At 45.0% G+C, this 22,519-nt stretch overlaps 1 protein-coding gene across 1 annotated transcript in view; it reads right to left on the bottom strand.

Annotated features, from left to right (window-relative positions):
* Nucleotides 1–22,519, bottom strand: part of LOC134359737 (myomegalin-like) — a 208,087-nt gene that overhangs the window by 183,312 nt on the left and 2,256 nt on the right. Inside the window, exons 2-3 of the mRNA XM_063073309.1 lie at nucleotides 16,061–16,131; nucleotides 1,598–1,659 (exon numbers count right to left, since the gene is read on the bottom strand). Of these exons, the coding sequence (XP_062929379.1) occupies nucleotides 1,598–1,659; nucleotides 16,061–16,131 (133 nt within the window). The remainder of the gene's footprint in view (nucleotides 1–1,597; nucleotides 1,660–16,060; nucleotides 16,132–22,519) is intronic.

The raw sequence follows: 22,519 nt of genomic DNA, 5'->3' as shown, positions 1-22,519 counted from the left end.
TATACGTTTCAATCAGATCCCCCCTCAATCTTCTAAATTCCAACGAGTACAAGCCCAGTTCATCCAGTCTTTCTTCATATGAAAGTCCTGCCAACCCAGGAATCAATCTGGTGAACCTTCTTTGTACTCCCTCTATGGCAAAGATGTCTTTCCTCAGATTAGGGGACCAAAACTGCACACAATACTCCAGGTGTGGTCTCACCAAGGCCTTGTACAACTGCAGTAGTACCTCCCTGCTCCTGTACTCGAATCCTCTCGCTATAAATGCCAGCATACCATTCGCCTTTTTCACCGCCTGCTGTACCTGCATGCCCACTTTCAATGACTGGTGTATAATGACACCCAGGTCTCGTTGCACCTCCCCTTTTCCTAATCGGCCACCATTCAGATAATAATCTGTTTCCCTATTTTTGCCACCAAAGTGGATAACTTCACATTTATCCACATTAAATTGCATCTGCCATGAATTTGCCCACTCACCCAACCTATCCAAGTCACCCTGCATCCTCTTAGCATCCTCCTCACAGCTAACACTGCCACCCAGCTTCGTGTCATCCGCAAACTTGGAGATGCTGCATTTAATTCCCTCATCCAAGTCATTAATATATATTGTAAACAATTGGGGTCCCAGCACTGAGCCTTGCGGTACCTCACTAGTCACCGCCTGCCATTCTGAAAAGGTCCCGTTTATTCCCACTCTTTGCTTCCTGTCTACTAACCAATTCTCCACCCACACCAATACCTTACCCCCAATACCGTGTGCTTTAAGTTTGCACACTAATCTCCTGTGTGGGACCTTGTCAAAAGCCTTTTGAAAATCCAAATATACCACATCCACTGGTTCTCCCCTATCCACTCTACTAGTTACATCCTCAAAAAATTCTATGAGATTCGTCAGACATGATTTTCCTTTCACAAATCCATGCTGACTTTGTCCGATCATTTCTTTTCTTTCTTTGACCAAAGCCTCTCTTCACCGAAGCCTGGAAGAGCTAAAGCCTCAAGATCATCACTCTGACTCTGTCCACTCAGATGACAGTCACTGCAGTTGCCCATGCCTTACTTCAATTTGCTCCTGCTAGTCGATCCAAATGCCGATTGGTCACTGGTCCAAGTTCTGTTCGCTGTAGCAACCTACAGGCCTTTCTACTCGGGCACTGGACCGAGTGAAATTCCCTCCCCTCAAAGTCTCCAATATCTGGTAGCCGTTCCTCATCCTCCTACTCCTTGGACAATTCATCTTATTCCATATGCAGCCCTTCCATCCACTGCCTATGGAGTATATTCCTTACTCTGTATGCAGCAAAAGATGAGAAGTTTGTTTCAACAGATTTCTGCCAAGATCTAAACTACTGGCTTCCATTATAAATAAAGGCTCTATTAATCCCCTTGCACACTGCATCAAACCTAGACCAACTTCCATGAAAGCTAAACTTACAGTCAAAATTCAATTACAGTAAAAACTATTAAAATTTAAGATGAACATAATAGCCAAACAGATAAACACAAACTTCCCAAGTACAGTGGGAATATGCAGCATAAACATATTCTATTTTTTCCAAACATTAGTGAAGCACATGAAATATTTCCAACCTACCGTTTCAAACTCTTTCATGGTACGAGCACGAATTGGAGACAATTTCCCAATGTTAGGGAACACTGGAAATGGAAAGAGAAAGTGAGTGAAAGTTTCCAAGTGAGGTTACGTTAATGAAGAAAAATTACAGAGGTGGCTCCTGAACGGTCTCCGTCAACAGCCACCCACATTGTCCAAACATTCAAAAAACAACTTAGATGCTGTGCTTGAATTTTAACATTCTTCTTTACACTTGTGTATTGGAAATGGCATTAAACAATCTTGTATTTTCTAGGTGCCAGCTGGGAAAGGATAATGACAGGTGAACTAGTTGAAGCTACAGATAAGGGAGATAGAGAAAGGCGGGGGGGAATGAAATACTGGACATGCAAGTACAAAACACAAGTTATTGTAATCTGAAAGAGAGAAAAAGCAGATATAAATGTCAGATAACAATGATATCACAGGTTCAATTACTTTGATCAAAGCTGAAATCAGTGTTGAACTAACTGAAGAAGCCTGGTTTTCAATAATGAGTTAGATTCTCCCTCAAGCCCTGGGGCTGTAACATGCCTAGACAAGACTCAGTCCCCGAGTTTACATTGTAACAGGACAAATAGAAAATTTAAAAGACAGGCAATTAAAAGCTCAGTGTCACCCTTCTGACTGAACGAACATGATCTGCAATGTGGTCAGGGCATCTGAATCTTTCTCTCAGCATAGAATAATGCTTGAACAACAATGAAGAACTTTAATTTGGAACGACAATTAATTTGCTGTTTCACCTGTGAGGAGTAAGTGTCTCTGGACATGGAAATAAAAAAAATCTTTGTTGAATCTCAAGCACAAAAGATTCCACAGATGCTAGAAATCCTGAGTAACACAAAATAGCTCAGAATGTCCAGCAGCATCTATGGACAGGAATATGAGTCGACATTTCAGGCCAAGACCTTTCATTAGGACTGGAAAGGAAGGGGTAAAGACATCAGAATAAAAATGTGGAGGATGGGGGAGGGAGAAAGGAGCACAAGCTAGAAGGTAAACAACAGGAATTCTGCAGATGCTGGAAATTCAAGCAACACACATCAAAGTTGCTGGTGAATGCAGCAGGCCAGGCAGCATCTCTAGGAAGAGGTACAGTCGACGTTTCAGGCCGAGACCCTTCGTCAGGACTAATTTAAGGAAGAGTTAGTAAGAGATTTGAAAGTGGGAGGGGGAGGGGGAGGGGGAGGGGTAGAGCCAAGAGCTGGACAGGTGATTGGCAAAGGAGATATGAGAGGATCATGGGACAGGAGGCCCAGGGTCTGCTCTCAGGATGAGGCTTTTCATTCTAGGACGAGGGAGAATGTCCTCCTTTTTTAAAGAAAGAGGCTTCCCTTCCTCCACCATCAACTCTGCTCTCAAACGCATCTCCCCCATTTCACGCACATCTGCTCTCACTCCATCCTCCTGCCACCACACTAGGATCCTCACCTACCACCCCACCAGCCTCCGGGTCCAACAAATTATTCTCCGTAACTTCCACCACCTCCAACAGGATCCCACCACTAAGCACATCTTTCCCTCCCCACCCCCCCCCCCACTTTCTGCAGGGATCGTTCCCTACGCAACTCCCTTGTCCATTCGCTTCCCCCCATCCCTCCCCACTGATCTCCCTCCCGGCACTTATCCTTGTAAGCGGAACAAGTGCTACACATGCCCTTACACTTCCTCCCTTACCACCATTCAGGGCCCCAAGACAGTCCTTCCAGGTGAGGCGACACTTCACCTGTGAGTCGGCTGGGGTGATTTACTGTGTCCGGTGCTCCCGATGTGGCCTTTTATATATTGGCGAGACCCGACGCAGACTGGGAGACCGCTTTGCTGAACATCTACGCTCTGTCCGCCAGAGAAAGCAGGATCTCCCAGTGGCCACACATTTTAATTCCACGTCCCATTCTGACATGTCTATCCACGGCCTCCTCTACTGTAAAGATGAAGCCACACTCAGGTTGGAGGAACGACACCTTATATTCCGTCTGGGTAGTCTCCAACCTGATGGCATGCCCATTGACTTCTCTAACTTCCGCTAATGCCCCACCTCCCCCTCGTACCCCATCCGTTATTTATTTTTATACACACATTCTTTCTCCCACTCTCCTTTTTCCTCCCTCTGTCCCTCTGACTATACCCCTTGCCCATCCTCTGGTTCCCCCCCACCCTTGTCTTTCTCCCTGGGCCTCCTGTCCCATGATCCTCTCATATCCCTTTTGCCAATCACCTGTCCAGCTCTTGGCTCCATCCCTCCCCCTCCTGTCTTCTCCTATCATTTTGGATCTCTCCCTCCCCCTCCCACTTTCAAATCTCTTACTAACTCTTCCTTCAGTTAGTCCTGACGAAGGGTCTTGGCCTGAAACGTCGACTGTACTTCTTCCTAGAGATGCTGCCTGGCCTGCTGTGCTCACCAGCAACTTTGAGGTGTGTTACAAGCTAGAAGGTGATAGGTGGAAAAGTAAAGGGCTGGAGAAGAAGCAATCCGATAGGAGAGGTGAGTGGACCATGGTTGAAAGGGAAGGAGGGCACCAGGTGGAGGTGATGTGCAGGAGAGAAGATGTAAAGGGGGGTGCAGAGTGGCAAATTGAAGGAGGAAGTTGTGGGGGGTGGGGGGGGGGGGAGGAGAAAGAATCTGCCTTAAGGAGTTGGAGCTGCAACTGAATGAACCCTGGATCATTTGGAAGGCTTAAGGGGTGATAGATAGGACATACAGAGTGATAGTTACACCCAAGGCTGGCTCTGTGACTCAGTAGGGAAGGGCGAAGAGGCAAGCTGTGGTGATGGGGGATTCCCTGAACTAGAGGGAGACCAATATCCCAGCAGAAAGGTTTGTTACAGATGCACAGTGGGGTTTAAATTAGAGTTGCAGGAGGATGGAAATTAGAGTGCCAGAACAGTTAGATGAGGTTGTGGAGACTGATGCTGATAAGACCTCAGACAAGGTTATGAATCAAAAGGTTGAGCATGGTGCGACTAGTGTCCTGAGCTGTGTATAATTTATTGCAAGTAACATAGGAACGGCAGATGAGCTCAGGGCATGGTTCAACACCTGAAATTATGATGTTGTAGCCATTAGGGAGACTTGGATGGAGGAGCAGCTCAACAATTCAGAGTTCCATTGTTTTAGACAGAGGGAAGGGATTAAAGGAGGACCGAGAGTATTACGAGTCAGGGAAAATGTCATGGCAGTGCTCTATCAGGGGCAGATGTAAACAAGGTTGAAAGAGTAGAGAAGATTTATGAGGATGTTACCAGGTCTGGAGGACCTAAGTTACAAGGAAAGACTGAATAAGTTAGGACTGTATTCTTTAGAATGTAGAAGATTGAGAGAGTTGGTAGAGACATACTATAGGCATCTGTTAGTCTCATGAGACCATAGATTTGCACCTTGGAAGGTTTCCAGGGTGCAGGTCAGGGTAAAGTTGTATGGAAGACTTGCAGTTGCCCATGCTGCAAGTCTCCCCCCTCCATGCCACCAATGTTGTCCAAGGGAAGGGCACTAGGGCCGATACAGCTTGGCACCAGTGTCGTCATACAGCAGTGTGTGGTTAAGTGCCTTGCTCAAGGACACACACTGCCTCAGCTGAGGCTCGAAATAACGACCTTCAGATCACTAGACTGATGCCTTAACCACTTGGCCACGTGCCATAATAAATTATGAGTATAGTTAGAGTAAATGCAAGCAGGCTTTTACCACTAAGGTTGGATAGGACTACAATCAGAGGTCATGACTTAAGGGTAAAGGGTGAAAAGTTTAAGGGAAACACGAGGGGAAACCTCTTCACTCAGAGGGTCATGGGAGTGTGGAACGAGCTGCCAGCACAAGTGGTGCATGCATGCTAGAGTTCAACATTTATGAGAAGTTTGAATAGGTACATGAAGGGCTATGGTCCAGGGGCGAGTCAGTAGGAGTAGGCTGTTTAAATGGTTTCACCATGGACTAGATGGGCCAAAGGGCCTGCTTTGTGCAGTACCTCTCTATGACTAAGTTAGTCAAGGATTTTGATGTCATGCCAAATCTCCACAGCCTTCTAAAGGAAATAGAGACACTGTTGTAATTGCAAAGAAAGCACATTTATATGATGGGTCCAGGACAGATCCTCTTGAGATACTGACATCCAAGAATTTAAAGTTACTGACCCTCTCCATCTCCAATAAGGACTGGTTAATAATCTCCAGCCTTGAACTCCAAGCCGAGTCTTCACATGCTGCTATTGTGACTCCAGTCTCCCCTTCCCCCAACACCACTCTGCAATCTCGTCTCCCTCAGATCCCATCGTCAGCTCCTGGGCCCTCAAAGGCTCCATCTTCCTCTCACCCCAACCCTCCCCTCTCCACTGACACTACCAGCCTCCCCCCTCCCCCCTCTGATCCCAACTCTCATCCATGCCGGGTCTCTACCATCCCCTCTGACCTTCAACTCTCTGAGGCAGAGCGCTCTGTCCTCAGTAAGGGCCTCACCTTTGTCCCCCTTTGCCCACACCTCCATGACACTGAACTCTTCTTCCACCGGCTCTGTCTTCAAGCCCACTTCTTCGGCAAGAACTCTCCCACCCCCACCAATGACCCCTTCCCCGTCTTCAACCCTCCTCCTCTTCATGGACACCCCGCTCTGGTCTTCCGCCTGCTCTGGATCTCTTTATTGCTAACTGCCGACAAAACATCAATCAGACTTCGCACCTTGTTCCCATTCCAACCTCACTTCTTCCGAACGCTCTGCTCTCCACTCCCTCCGCACCAATTCTAACCTTACTATAAAACTTGCTGATGGTGGGGGGGGGGGGGTTGCGCTGTTGTAGTCTGGCGTACTGACCTCTACCTTGCTGAGGCACAGTGACAGCTCGTTGATACCTCCTACTTACCCCTCGATCATGACCCTGCTAAGGAGCACAAGGCCATTGTCTCCCACACCATCACCAACCTTATCAGCTCTGGGGATCTCCCACACCGCCACCAACCTTATAGCTCCCACACCCCACACTTCCCGTTTCTACCTCCTACCCAAGATCCACAATCCTGCCTGTCTCGGTAGACCCATTGTCTCAGCTTGTTCCTGCCCCACTGCACTCATTTCTGCATACCTCGACACTGTCTTACCCCCACTTGTTCAATCCCTTCCTATGTTCGTGACACTTCTCACGCTCTGAAACTTTTCAATGATTTTAAGTTCCCTGGCCCCCACCGCCTTATTTTCACCATGGACGTCCAGTCCCTACATACCTCCATCCCCCACCAGGAAGGTCTCAAAGCTCTCCGCTTCTTTTTGGATTCCAGACCTCACCAGTTCCCCCTTTACCACCACTCTGCTCCGTGAGGAGAGTGAGGAGTTGATAGAGAGGAGCTGCAGGCAGGTGGTCACGCCGGGGCCATGGGAGGCAGACAAGTGGGTCACGGTTAGGAAGGGGAAGGGGAAGAGTCAGGTAATAGGGAGTACCCCAGTGGCTGTGCCCCTTAACAATAGGTACTCCTGTTTGAGTACTGTTGCGGGGGACAGCTTACCCGGGGGAAGCGACAGTGGCTGTGCCTCTGGCACAGAGTCTGGCCCTGTAGCTCAGAAGGGTAGGGCAAGGAAGAGGAGGGCAGTTGTGATAGGGGACTCAATAGTAAGGGGGTCAGATAGGCGATTCTGTGGACGCAGTCCAGAGACCCGGATGGTAGTTTGCCTCCCTGGTGCCAGGGTCCGGGATATTTCTGATCGTGTCCAAGATATCCTGAAGTGGGAGGGTGAGGAGCCAGAGGTCGTGGTACATATAGGTACCAATGACATAGGTAGGAAAAGGGATGAGGTCCTGAAAGGAGAATATAGGGAGCTAGGAAGGGAGTTGAGAAAAAGGACCGCAAAGGTAGTAATCTCGAGGTCACTGCCTGTGCCACGCGACAGTGAGAGTAGGAATGCGATGGGGTGGAGGATAAATGCGTGGCTGAGGGATTGGAGCAGGGGGCAGGGATTCAAGTTTTTGGATCATTGGGACCTCTTTTGGTGCAGGCGTAACCTGTACAAGAAGGACGGGTTACACTTGAATCCTAGGGGGACCAATATCCTGGCAGGGAGATTAGCGAGGGCTACTGAGGTGACTTTAAACTAGAATGGTTGGGGGGTGGGAATCAAATTAAAGAGGCTAGGCGTGAGGAGGTTAGTTCACAACAGGGGGATGGGAACCAGTGCAGAGAGACAGAGGGGTGTAAAATGAGGGTAGAAGTGAAAAGTACAAAGGAGAAAAGTAAAAGTGGCAGGCCGACAAATCCAGGGCAAGCATTAAAAAGGGCCACTTTTCAACACAATTGTATAAGGGCTAAGAGAGTCGTAAAAGAGCGCCTGAAGGCTTTGTGTGTCAATGCAAGGAGCATTCGTAATAAGGTGGATGAATTGAAAGTGCAGATTGTTATTAATGATTATGATATAGTTGGGATCACAGAGACATGGCTCCAGGGTGACCAAGGATGGGAGCTCAACATTCAGGGATATTCAATATTCAGGAGGGATAGACATGAAGGAAGGGGAGGTGGGGTAGCGTTGCTGGTTAAACATAGAAACATAGAAAATAGGTGCAGGAGTAGGCCATTCGGCCCTTCGAGCCTGCACCGCCATTTATTATGATCATGGCTGATCATCCAACTCAGAACCCCGCCCCAGCCTTCCCTCCATACCCCCTGACCCCCGTAGCCACAAGGGCCATATCTAACTCCCTCTTAAATATAGCCAATGAACTGGCCTCAACAGTTTCCTGTGACAGAGAATTCCACAGATTCACCACTCTCTGTGTGAACAAGTTTTTCCTAATCTCGGTCCTAAAAGGCTTCCCCTCTATCCTCAAACTGTGACCCCTCGTTCTGGACTTCCCCAACATCGGGAACAATCTTCCTGCATCTAGCCTGTCCAATCCCTTTAGGATCTTATACGTTTCAATCAGATCCCCCCTCAATCTTCTAAATTCCAACGAGTACAAGCCCAATTCATCCAGTCTTTCTTCATATGAAAGTCCTGCCATCCCAGGAATCAATCTGGTGAACCTTCTTTCTACTCCCTCTATGGCAAAGATGTCTTTCCTCAGATGAGGGGACCAAAACTGCACACAATACTCCAGGTGTGGTCTCACCAAGGCCTTGTACAACTGCAGTAGTACCTCCCTGCTCCTGTACCCGAATCCTCTCGCTATAAATGCCAGCATACCATTCGTCTTTTTCACCGCCTGCTGTACCTGCATGCCCACTTTCAATGACTGGTGTATAATGACACCCAGGTCTCATTGCACCTCCCCTTTTCCTAATCAGCCACCATTCAGATAATAATCTGTTTTCCTATTTTTGCCACCAAAGTGGATAACTTCACATTTATCCACATTAAATTGCATCTGCCATGAATTTGCCCACTCACCCAACCTATCCAAGTCACCCTGCATCCTCTTAGCATCCTCCTCACTGCTAACACTGCCACCCAGCTTCGTGTCATCCGCAAACTTGGAGATGCTGCATTTAATTCCCTCATCCAAGTCATTAATATATATTGTAAACAACTGGGGTACCAGCACTGAGCCTTGCGGTACCCCACTAGTCACCGCCTGCCATTCTGAAAAGGTCTCGTTTATTCCCACTCTTTGCTTCCTGTCTGCTAACCAATTCTCCACCCACATCAATACCTTAACCCCAATACCGTGTGCTTTAAGTTTGCACACTAATCTCCTGTGTGGGACCTTGTCAAAAACCTTTTGAAAATCCAAATATACCACACCCACTGGTTCTCCCCTATCCACTCTACTAGTTACATCCTCAAAAAATTCTATGAGATTCGTCAGACATGATTTTCCTTTCACAAATCCATGCTGACTTTGTCCGATCATTTCACCGCTTTCCAAATGTGCTGTCATCACATCTTCGATAACTGACTCCAGCAGTTTCCCCACCACCGACGTTAGGCTAACCGGTCTATAGTTCCCCGGTTTCTCTCTCCTTCCTTTTTTAAAAAGTGGGGTTACATTAGCCACCCTCCAATCCTCAGGAACTAGTCCAGAATCTAACGAGTTTTGAAAAATTATCACTAATGCATCCACTATTTCTTGGGCTATTTCCTTAAGCACTGTCGGATGCAGACCATCTGGCCCTGGGGATTTATCTGCCTTCAATCCCTTCAATTTACCTAACACTACTTCCCTACTAACATGTATTTCACTCAGTTCCTCTATCTCACTGGACCCTCTGTCCCCTACTATTTCTGGAAGATTATTTATGTCCTCCTTAGTGAAGACAGAACCAAAGTAATTATTCAATTGGTCTGCCATGTCCTTGCTCCCCATAATCAATTCACCTGTTTCTGTCTGCAGGGGACCTACATTTGTCTTTACCAGTCTTTTCCTTTTTACATATCTATAAAAACTTTTACAGTCCGTTTTTATGTTCCCTGCCAGTTTTCTCTCATAATCTTTTTTCCCCTTCCTAATTAAGCCCTTTGTCCTCCTCTGCTGAACTCTGAATTTCTCCCAGTCCTCAGGTGAGCCACTTTCACTGGCTAATTTGTATGCCTCTTCTTTGGAATTGATACTATCCCTAATTTCTCTTGTCAGCCACGGGTGCACTACCTTCCTTGATTTATTCTTTTGCCAAACTGGGATGAACAATTGTTGTAGTTCATCCATGCAACCTTTAAATGCTTGCCATTGCATATCCACCATCAATCCTTTAAGTGTCATTTGCCAGTCTATCTTAGCTAATTCACGTCTCATACCTTCAAAGTTACCCCTCTTTAAGTTCAGAACCTTTGTTTCTGAGTTAACTATGTCACTCTCCATCTTAATGAAGAATTCCACCATCTTATGGTCACTCTTACCCAAGGGGCCTCTCATGACAAGATTGCTAATTAACCCTTCCTCATTGCTCAAAACCCAGTCCAGAATGGCCTGCTCTCTAGTTGGTTCCTCGACATGTTGGTTCAAAAAACCATCCCGCATACATTCCAAGAAATCCTCTTCCTCAGCACCTTTACCAATTTGGTTCACCCAGTCTACATGTAGATTGAAGTCACCCATTATAACTGCTGTTCCTTTATTGCACACATTTCTAATTTCCTGTTTAATACCATCTCCGACCTCACTACTACTGTTAGGTGGCCTGTACACAACTCCCACCAGCGTCTCTGCCCCTTGGTGTTACGCAGCTCTACCCATATCGATTCCACATCTTCCCGGCTTATGTCCTTCCTTTCTATTGCGTTAATCTCTTCTTTAACCAGCAACGCCACCCCACCTCCCCTTCCTTCATGTCTATCCCTCCTGAATATGGAATATCCCTGAACATTGAGCTCCCATCCCTGGTCACCCTGGAGCCATGTCTCTGTGATCCCAACTATATCATAATCATTAATAACAATCTGCACTTTCAATTCATCCAGCTTATTACGAATGCTCCTTGCATTGACACATAAAGCCTTCAGGCGCTCTTTTACAACTCTCTTAGCCCTTATACAATTATGTTGAAAAGTGGCCCTTTTTAATGCTTGCCCTGGAATTGTCGGCATGCCACTTTTACTTTTCTCCTTTGTACTTTTTGCTTCTACCCTCACTTTACACCCCTCTGTCTCTCTGCACTGGTTCCCATCCCTCTGTTGTGAACTAACCTCCTAACGCCTAGCCTCTTTAATTTGATTCCCACCCCCCAACCATTCTAGCTTAAAGTCACCTCAGTAGCCCCCGCTAATCTCCCTGCCAGGATATTGGTCCCCCTAGGATTCAAGTGTAACCCGTCCTTTTTGTACAGGTCACGCCTAAAGAATAGATTAACGCAATAGAAAGGAAGGACATAAGCCGGGAAGATGTGGAATCGATATGGGTAGAGCTGCGTAACACTAAGGGGCAGAGGACGCTGGTGGGAGTTGTGTACAGGCCACCTAACAGTAGTAGTGAGGTCGGAGATGGTATTAAACAGGAAATTAGAAATGTGTGCAATAAAGGAACAGCAGTTATAATGGGTGACTTCAATCTACATGTAGATTGGGTGAACCAAATTGGTAAAGGTGCTGAGGAAGAGGATTTCCTGGAATGTATGCGGGTTGGTTTTTTGAACCAACATGTCGAGGAACCAACTAGAGAGCAGGCTATTCTGGACTGGGTTTTGAGCAATGAGGAAGGGTTAATTAGCAATCTTGTCGTGAGAGGCCCCTTGGGTAAGAGTGACCATAATATGGTGGAATTCTTCATTAAGATGGAGAGTGACATAGTTAATTCAGAAACAAAGGTTCTGAACTTAAAGAGGGGTAACTTTGAAGGTATGAGACGTGAATTAGCTAAGATAGACTGGCAAATGACACTTAAAGGATTGACGGTGGATATGCAATGGCAAGCATTTAAAGGTTGCATGGATGAACTACAACAATTGTTCATCCCAGTTTGGCAAAAGAATAAATCAAGGAAGGTAGTGCACCCGTGGCTGACAAGAGAAATTAGGGATAGTATCAATTCCAAAGAAGAAGCATACAAATTGGCCAGAGAAAGTGGCTCACCTGAGGACTGGGAGAAATTCAGAGTTCAGCAGAGGAGGACAAAGGGCTTAATTAGGAAGGGGAAAAAAGATTATGAGAGAAAACTGGCAGGGAACATAAAAACTGACCGTAAAAGCTTTTATAGATATGTAAAAAGGAAAAGACTAGTAAAGACAAATGTAGGTCCCCTACAGACAGAAACAGGTGAATTGATTATGGGGAGCAAGGACATGGCAGACCAATTGAATAATTACTTTGGTTCTGTCTTCACTAAGGAGGACATAAATAATCTTCCAGAAATAGTAGGGGACAGAGGGTCTAATGAGATGGAGGAACTGAGCGAAATACATGTTAGTAGGGAAGTAGTGTTAGGTAAATTGAAGGGATTGAAGGCAGATAAATCCCCAGGGCCAGATGGTCTGCATCCCAGAGTGCTTAAGGAAGTAGCCCAAGAAATAGTGGATGCATTAGTGATAATTTTTCAAAACTCGCTAGATTCTGGACTAGTTCCTAAGGATTGGAGGGTGGCTAATGTAACCCCACTTTTTAAAAAAGGAGGGAGAGAGAAACCGGGGAATTGTAGACCGGTTAGCCTAACGTCGGTGGTGGGGAAACTGCTGGAGTCAGTTATCAACGATGTGATAACAGCACATTTGGAAAGCGGTGAAATCATCAGACAAAGTCAGCATGGATTTGTGAAAGGAAAATCATGTCTGACAAATCTCATAGAATTTTTTGAGGATGTAACTAGTCGAGTGGATAGGGGAGAACCAGTGGATGTGGTATATTTGGATTTTCAAAAGGCTTTTGGCAAGGTCCCACACAGGAGATTAGTGTGCAAACTTAAAGCACACGGTATTGGGGGTAAGGTATTGATGTGGATGGAGAATTGGTTAGCAGACAGGAAGCAAAGAGTGGGAATAAACGGGACCTTTTCAGAATGGCAGGCGGTGACTAGTGGGGTACCGCAAGGCTCAGTGCTGGGACCCCAGTTGTTTACAATATATATTAATGACTTGGATAAGGGAATTGAATGCAGCATCTCCAAGTTTGCGGATGACACGAAGCTGGGTGGCAGTGTTAGCTGTGAGGAGGATGCTAAAAGGATGCAGAGTGACTTGGATAGGTTGGGTGAGTGGGCAAATTCATGGCAGATGCAATTTAATGTGGATAAATGTGAAGTTATCCACTTTGGTGGCAAAAATAGGAAAACAGATTATTATCTGAATGGTGGCCGATTAGGAAAAGGGGAGATGCAACGAGACCTGGGTGTCATTATACACCAGTCATTGAAAGTGGGCATGCAGGTACAGCAGTCGGTGAAAAGGGCGAATGGTATGCTGGCATTTATAGCAAGAGGATTCGAGTACAGGAGCAGGGAGGTACTACTGCAGTTGTACAAGGCCTTGCTGAGACCACACCTGGAGTATTGTGTGCAGTTTTGGTCCCCTAATCTGAGGAAAGACATCCTTGCCATAGGGGGAGTACAAAGAAGGTTCACCAGATTGATTCCTGGGATGGCAGGACTTTCATACGAAGAAAGACTGGATGAACTGGGCTTGTACTCGTTGGAATTTAGAAGATTGAGGGGGGATTTGATTGAAACGTATAAAATTCTAAAGGGATTGGACAGGCTAGATGCAGGAAGATTGTTCCCGATGTTGGGGAAGTCCAGAACGAGGGGTCACAGTTTGAGGATAAAGGGGAAGCCTTTTAGGACCGAGATTAGGAAAAACTTCTTCACACAGAGTGGTGAATCTGTGGAATTCTCTGCCACAGGAAACAGTTGAGGCCAGTTCATTGGCTTATTTAAGAGGGAATTAGATATGGCCCTTGTGGCTACGGGGATCAGGGTGTATGGAGGGAAGGCTGGGGCGGGGTTCTGAGTTGGATGATCAGCCATGATCATAATAAATGGTGGTGCAGGCTCGAAGGGCCGAATGGCCTACTCCTGCACCTATTTTCTATGTTTCTATGTCTAGTGGAATTGGCCCTTACTCTTAATAATTTCTCCTTTTGCTCCTCCCACTTCCTCCAAACTAAAGGTGTAGCCATGGGCACCTGTATGGACCCCAGCTGTGCCTGCCTTTTTGTTGGCTTTGTGGAACAGTCCATGGTCCAAGCCTATACTGGTATCCGTCCACCACTTTTCCTTCGCTACATCGACTGCATTGGCGCTGCTTCCTGCATGCATGCTGAACTCGTTGACTTCATTAACTTTGCCCCCAACTATCACCCTGCCCTCAAACTTACCTGGTCCATTTCCGACACCTCCCTCCCCTTTCTTGATCTTTCTGTCTTTATCTTTGGAGACAGTTTATCTACTGATGTCTACTATAAGCCTACGGACTCTCACAGCTACCTAGACTATTCCTCTTTCCACCCTCTCTTGCAAAACTGCCACCCTCTTCTCGCAATTCCTCTGTCTCCACCGCGTCTGCTCTCAGGATGAAGCTTTTCATTCCAGGATGAGTGAGATGTCTTCCTTTTTTTAAAGAAAGGGGCGTCTCAAATGCATCTCTCCCATTTCACGTACATCTGCTCTCACCCCATACTCCCGCCACCCCACCTGGGATAGGGTTCCCCTTGTCCTCACCTACCACCCCACCAGCCTCCGGGTCCAACATATAATTCTCCGTAACTTCCGCCACCTCCAACGGGATCCCACCACCAAGCACATCTTTCCCTTCTCCCCTCTTTCTCCTTTCCGCAAGGATCGCTCCCTACGCGACTCCGTTGTCCATTCACCCCCCCCCCCGATCCCTTCCCACTGATCTCCCTCCCGGCACTTACCCTTGTAAGCGGAACAAGTGCTACAACTGCCCTTACACTTCCTCCCTCACCACCATTCAGGGCCCCAGACAGTCCTTCCAGGTGAGGCGACACTTCACCTGTGAGTCGGCTGGGGTGATATACTGCGTCCGATGTGGCCTTTTATATATTGGTGAGACCCGACGCAGACTAGGAGACCGCTTTGCTGAACACCTACACTCTGTTCGCCAGAGAAAGCAGGATCTCCCAGTGGCCACACATTTTAATTCCACATCCCATTCCCATTCTGATATGTCAATCCATGGCCTCCTCTACTGTCAAGATGAAACCACACGCAGATTGGAGAAACAACACCTTATATTCCATCTGGGTAGTCTCCAACGTGATGGCATGAACATTGATTTCTCTAACTTCTGTTATTACCCCTCCTCCCCTTCTTACCCCATCCCTTATTTTCATTTCCCCCTTTTTTTCTTCTCTGTCCCTCTCACAATCACTTCTTGCCTGCTCTCCATCTTCCTCTGGGCTCCCCTCCCCCCTTCTTTCTCCCCAGGCCTCCTGTCACATGATGATCCTCCCCGTTCTCCATCTCTGTATCCCTTTTGCCAATCAACTTTCCAGCTCTTAACTTCTTCCCTCCCAATCCTGTATTCTCCTATCATTTCGGATCTCCCTCTCCTCTCCCACTTTCAAATCTCTTACTATGTCTTCTTTCAGTTAGTCCTGACGAAGGGTCTTGGCCCGAAATGTCGACTGTACTTCTTCCTAGCCTGGCCTGCTGTGTTCCACCTGTATTTTGTGTGTGTAGCTAATGGACCTCTGGTTTCTCTCTCCTGAAGTCTATAATTAACTCCTTGGACATGCCTTCAGGTTGGAGGCTACCTAAACAGAATGAGGTGGTGTTCTTCCAGCCTGAGAATTGCTGAATCTCCTGTGGTATCGATAGTGTTCTAATTAAATACAGAATTTGTTGCTCAGTTAAACGGTAGTGTCTTTTTGATACTCCCTTTAACTATTTCCATGAAACTTCAGTTACTAGGGATAGCTGCTTAATTAAGTCAAGATGTAATGATCCTGATGTATCCCAATTAACCAGAATCCATTGTATTCTATGAAAAGTTATGGACTACATTAATAGAAATAGCCGCGCACTGTTAACACCTACACTTCAAATAACAGATGATGTACTTAAAATGAAGCAATGTGCTTACCAAGAGCATTTTCTTTGATACCACCAGTGTCTTCAGTCACAGTAATATCAGGTAACTTGAAAACATTGGAGCTAGAAAAATAAAAATAAAAATCAATCAAATAATACAACAAATAAAATCAATTCAGACCAACAGAAACTAGATCTTAATTTGTAGAATTTAAGTCTCACATTGGACAACACAATCTTTTTCTCTAAAAAAAATCCAGATCCTATATACGTAAGTCGACAGCATGTAGCAACTTGTTAATATCAAAAAACACACAAGCAAGAATTTCTCATCTGTTTACAAGAAAACAAAAACTTCAAAATTTCTATCATTTGAATTCCATTGTTGGATTTAAATAGTTCTACGGTAAACTTATGAAGTTATCATATTTTTGTTCAACAAGTCTATGCCAGCTCTTCTGAAGCGTAACCCAGGTTACTTGTTCTAACAGTGCTAGTTTTCTAAATTGCAGTGGTGCCATCGGTTGGGGTTGACCATGGATGTTGCATCTTAGCTGTCAAAGTTTATATACAAACCAGGATAGTACAGTATGAAGAGCAATCTGTTGCACATGCAACAGGCTCCCCCTCTCCATGCAACTCATGAATCCAAAAGGAACGCCAGAGACCAATACAGTTTGGCACCAGCAGTGCAGGAGTTGCAAGCCAGCGTTGGATGTAGGACTGTGTTAGGGACTCCAGCTCCAGACTTGCCCCCCCCCTCGGGGTTTTTACTCCTGAAGACACAAGTATAGCCACAAGGCAGCAGATCAGTTTTCCTTCTTCTAAATCACAGCTAATTCTCCAAGTGAAAATGGAGGGATTATTAAAACAAGTTATACAAGTCCATTTTCAGACTGCAATTTTACTCGTTACACAAGAAAAAAGCAAAGACTCCACTAGAAACAATTAGTATTATAAAAATACATGGTTAGCATTTGGGGTGTCTGACCGAATAAGATGGTCGATTCAGGTTCAATGATAATCAACAAAAAGAAAATTGAAAAATATTTGAACAAAAGGAAAAGAGCAAGCATACAACAAACTGGATTGCTGGCAGAGACTCAGTGGGCTAAATAACTATAATTACTTTCAGAAAACATTCTCAGGAAGATGAAATGGACATGTTGAAGAAGTTCAAAGTAAATTTATTATCAAAGTATATATTACCATATACAACCATGAGATTCATTTCATTTATTTATTGAGCTACAGCGTGGAATAGTCCCTTCCTGCAACCCCCATGCTGCCCAGCAACCCCCTAGCCTAATCATACCACAATTTAGTGACCAATTACAGTGGCATGGTAGCATAGTGGTTAAGCACAACACATTACACTACTGGCGACTGGGGTTCAATTCCCACCGCTGCCTGTAAGGAGTTTGTACATTCTCCCCGTGATAGTCTGGGTTTCCGCCGGGTGTTCCGACTTCCTCCCAGTCTAAAAACATACCAGTTGGTGGTTTAATTGGTCATTGTAAATTGTCCCTTGATTAGGCTAGCATTAAATTGGCAGATTGCTGGGCAGTGTGGCTCAAATAGCCAGGAGGGCCTGCTCTGCACAATCTCAATAAAAAAAAATTAACCTACCAACCGGTAGGCTTTGGACTAGAGCACCCAAAGGAAACTCACATGGTCACAGGGAGAATGTACAAGCTTCTTAAAGGCAGCGGTGGGAATTGAATCTAAATCACAGGTACTGTAAGGTGAGGTGCTAACAACTATGCTATTTTTTTTGCAGGCATACTTAATAAATCCAATAACCACAAATGAACCGCTGAAAGACTGCATCAGAGGGTGGACAACCAGTGTGCAAAAAACAAACAGTGCAAATACAAAAAGAAAAATAAATAATAAATAAATAACTAAAGAACATTTCAGGGAATCAGAATCAGGTTTATTATCACTGGCTTGTGTTGTGAAATTCGTTAACTTAGCAGCAGCAGTTCAATGCAATACATAATATAGAAGAAAAAAATAAAGTAAAGCAATAACAGTATACGTATAGCGAATCGGTTAAAGATCATGCAAAAAACAGAAATAATATATTAAAAAAAGAAGGTAGTGTTCAAGAGTTCAATGTCCATTTAGGAATCAAATGGCAGAGGGATAGAAGCTGTTCCTGAATCACTGAGTGAGTGCCTTCAGGTTCTGTATCTCCTACCTGATGGTAACAGTGAGAAAAGGGCATGCCCTGGGTGCTGGAGGTCCTTAATAATGGACGCTGCCTTTCTGAGACACCGCTCCCTGAAGATGTCCTGGGTACTTTGTAGGCTAGTAACCAAGATAGAGCTGACTAAATTCACAACCCTCTGCAGCTTCTTTCAGTCCTGTGCAGGAACCCACCCCATACCAGACAGTGACACAGCCTGTCAGAATGCTCTCCACGGTACACCTGTAGTATATTTGTTGACATACCAAATATCTTCAAACTCCTAATGAAGTATAGTTGCTGTTTCATCTTCTTTATAACTGCATCGATATGTTGGGACCAGGTTAGGTCCTCAGTGACCTTTACACCCAGGAACTTGAAGCTGCTCACTCTCACCACTTCTGATCTCTCTGAGGATTGGTAAGTGCTCCTTGGTCTTACCCTTCCTGAAGTCCAGAACCAGCTCTTTTGTCTTACTGACATCTTACTGTACTCACCATCTGAGATTCTACTAACAATGGTTGTATTATCAGCAAATTTATAGATGGTATTTGAGCCATCCCTAGCTACACAGTCATGGGTACATAGAGAGTAGAGCAGTGGGCTAAGCACACACCCGAGGTGCGCCAGTGTTGATCGTCAGCATGGAGGAGATGTTATCCCCAATCCGCACAGAATGCTGATCCCATTGCTCAGATCATCTAAAGCCTGATTGACATTGGCCTGAGGTGGAATGTATACTGCTACCAAAATGATCCTGGAGAACTCCCTTGGTAGGTAAAAAGGACGGCACTTAACTGCTAGATACTCTAGGTCTGGTAAGCAGAATTGCAACAGCACGAATATTTGTGCACCAAAGAGTTGATCATGAAGCACACTCCTCCACCTCTGCTTTTGAGAGACTCTATAGATCTGTCCTGACCCATCTACCTGAATCGCTGGATCTGGTACGAAAGGGGTTAACCAGGATTCTGTGAAACAAAGGACACACACGGTCCTAATGTCCCTCTGATTCAGCACCCTAGCTCTGAGATCATCGATTTCATTCACCAGCGACTGCACGTTTGCCAGCAAGGTAGTCAGCATTGGGAATTTAAAACCCTGTTTCCTTAAATGCACTTGTATCTGTGACCTGCCGCCACGCTTCCTGCGTGAAACCCTACGAGGACAAATCTGTCCCCAATCGGCATTGTTTCCGTCAGTTTTAAGCAGTGATAGTTCGTTTAAATGCATTAAGACATCTTTCTTGACTGTACTGACCTTGGAAGCAGTTGTGTTTTTAGCTGTATCAGACTGAAATGAGAATATTTAATCGTATCCACTGAGAGCTCTGCTACTACACAAGTCCCCCATAGGTGCCCCGGAAGTAGTCTACTTGAAAGTGATGTTTTTTTTCACACACACACACACTTAAAAGCACATCCATTGTTATCTCCTTCTCCTCCTCCATTGCACCAGCAGACAAAACTTTTTTCCAACCAATTACCTCACATGATTATGAGCTTTGCTGACAATTCTTCCCATCCATATAACATATAACCATATAACAATTACAGCACAGAAACAGGCCATCTCGGTCCTTCTAGTCTGTGCCGAATGCATACTCACTCAATGGCCTTTGAAACATGGCCTGCTATGTCATTTCAGAAGGTCAATGTCAAATACAGTGGCAGGCTGGAAGCCATGTACAGACTACCCATTCTGATAAGGGTCTCCAACATGTTTCTCTTGGCACGGATGTAGCCTGATGTGCTGAATATCGGCTGCATACTCTGTTATCAATCACATAAACATGGAAGAACGATATTCTTTCCCTGGAGCACAGCAGCAAACCATAGTGATTTTTGCAACAATCTGACAGATTCATGGCTACTGCTCATAGCACTTTATTACTTTAAAATTCAAAAAAAAAATCCAGGCACCACAGTGGGATTCAAACTTGTATTTCAAATCATTCTGACTTTTCCCTTCTCACAACTCAACTCTGCTTTTGGCGATCCTTAGCAAACATTTTTATAGTCACTGTATTTACACAATAATGAAGTGCCCCAATCACCTTTTCCAATAGGTGGAATTTGGGCACCACGGTAGCATTGTAGTTAGCGATATGCTATTACAGTTTAGGATTTTCCAGAGTTTAATCCCGGCGCCACTCTACAAAGAGTTTCTGTCTGTTTTCCCCATGGAACGTGTGGGTTTTCTCCAGACCCTCTGGCTTCCTCTTCCAATCCAAAAACATACTGGGTGAGTTAATTGGTCACTGTAAATTACCCCATGATTAGATCAGGGTTAATCAGGTTTGTTGGGGGTTGCTGGGACAGTGTGGCTTGAAGGGCCGACTCCACGCTGTATCACTGAACAAAAATAAAACTCTGCAGCAGAGGAACAGGGTATTCGGACTTGCTACCCAGCAAAGTAATAACAAGAGATTTAAAAACAGGTCAAAAATAAAATATTTTAGTGCTTGTCTACTATGTTTTCAATCCACATTTAACAATACACATTACAACTTATTATGACAGTTATTAAAGTGTCAATTACATATATAGATGGTTCGCCAGAACAGGTGCCTGCCCTGGCTCAATTTGTGCCATCTTACAAAGCCTCAAGATCGTGGCATTAAGCCCTAGTCGAGCCATGAACATAATCTAGACTTATGCTTCTGTGCAACCAAGCAGTGCAATGTGAGAAATGTTATACCAGGATATTCTGCCCTTCAGAAAGATGTTAAAGATCATATTACATATGAATAGCATTCACCTTCTACTATTATTTAAATCCCTCAAATCTACATCACAAATGGTTAGTCACACGTTACTACTTGCCATATTTTACTACAAAATATATCATGATATGATACAAAGAAAATTTTTTACCCTTGTATAGGAAAAGATAATCTAGCTGAAGCCCCATTAATGCACTCAGACTGTATACAAAAAGCCCAGCTTTTCATTCTTTGAAGATGCCAGAACAAGATTCATTAATTCCAGCCCCCCCCCACCACCATTTGTGACATTTATTGGGAGCGTTGTACACAAAGGATACGAAGCTTTGCTGAGGATTCCTACCACCCATCCCACAATCCCTAACCCAATGCCGTCTAAAAGGAGGTACCGCAGCATCAGGACTAGGACTGCCAGACTGGGTAACAGCTTCTACCCAAGACTGTGAGACTAATGAATACCCTGTTACCACTGAGGTCTCATCACTAGTTGTTTATTCACTTTGAATTATATTTTATATTCAATCTCTTTGACCCTCTACCCTCAAGAAGGAGGTACAGAAGCATCAGAATTAGGACTGCCAGACTGGGTAACAGCTTCTTCCCTCGGGCTGTGTGACTAATGAATATCCTGCTACCACCAATGTCTCGTTATTGTTTACCTGTGTTGGCAATGACAAGTATTTTGAATTACATTTTATTAACTTATTTGTGGTAATATTTTGTTATATGCACTGTGAGATATGTTTTCTGGGTGTACTGCGGTCCAGAGTAAAGTTACTTCATTTGGTTGCATACATACACAGTCAGATGACAATAAACTTGAATATCATTGACATGTGATATGAAATTTGTTTTGTAGCAGTGATACAGAGCCACAGCAAGTTACTGTGATTCTGCTAAGGTGGAAATGCGCTTGGTCGTAGCAGCCTCTCTGGGTCCAACAAACAGTGCGAATGTATGCCCTAAACATTTTTCTTGTGATCGCAAGACCTGGTTGGACATTTGTAAAACAAAACACGGGTCCTTATAAGTGTCCTGAATCATGGGAAGTTCACAACTACAGATGCGCTGGGCTGTCCGTACCACTCTCTGCAGAGTCCTATGATTGAGGGCAATACAGTTCCCATACCAGGCAGTGATGCAGCCAGTCAGGATGCTCTCAATTGTGCCCCTATAGAAAGTTCTCAGGATTTGGGGGCCCATACCAAACTTCAAGGCAAAAGTTTATTTCTTCAGAACCAGTGAGACATGTTGACCTCATGATCGCACAAATTATTTTCGAGGCCGAGAACTTCTACTTAATCCCACCATCAAAAAGCCCCATTGAAGGTGTTCAGTCTAGTATTCAGTCTAAGCATTTTTCAATGTTTATTGTCATCTGACTGTACATATATACAACCAAATTAAACAGTCCCCCAGATCACAGTTCCCCCACAAAACACAAGTCACACAGCACTCAAACCAAAATAAGTTAATAAAATATAATCCAAAATGCATGTAATGCCCAGCACAGGTAAGCAGCTCGCTGTCCTAGTGATGAGATCTCAGTGGTGACAGGGTATCCATTAGTCACCCAGCCTGAGGGAAGAAGCTAT

This window comes from Mobula hypostoma, chromosome 21, assembly GCF_963921235.1.
Source record: "Mobula hypostoma chromosome 21, sMobHyp1.1, whole genome shotgun sequence".
NCBI lineage: Eukaryota > Metazoa > Chordata > Chondrichthyes > Myliobatiformes > Myliobatidae > Mobula > Mobula hypostoma.
The sequence above is the reverse complement of the archived record's forward strand: the minus strand, read 5'-3'. Positions and strand labels throughout refer to the sequence as shown.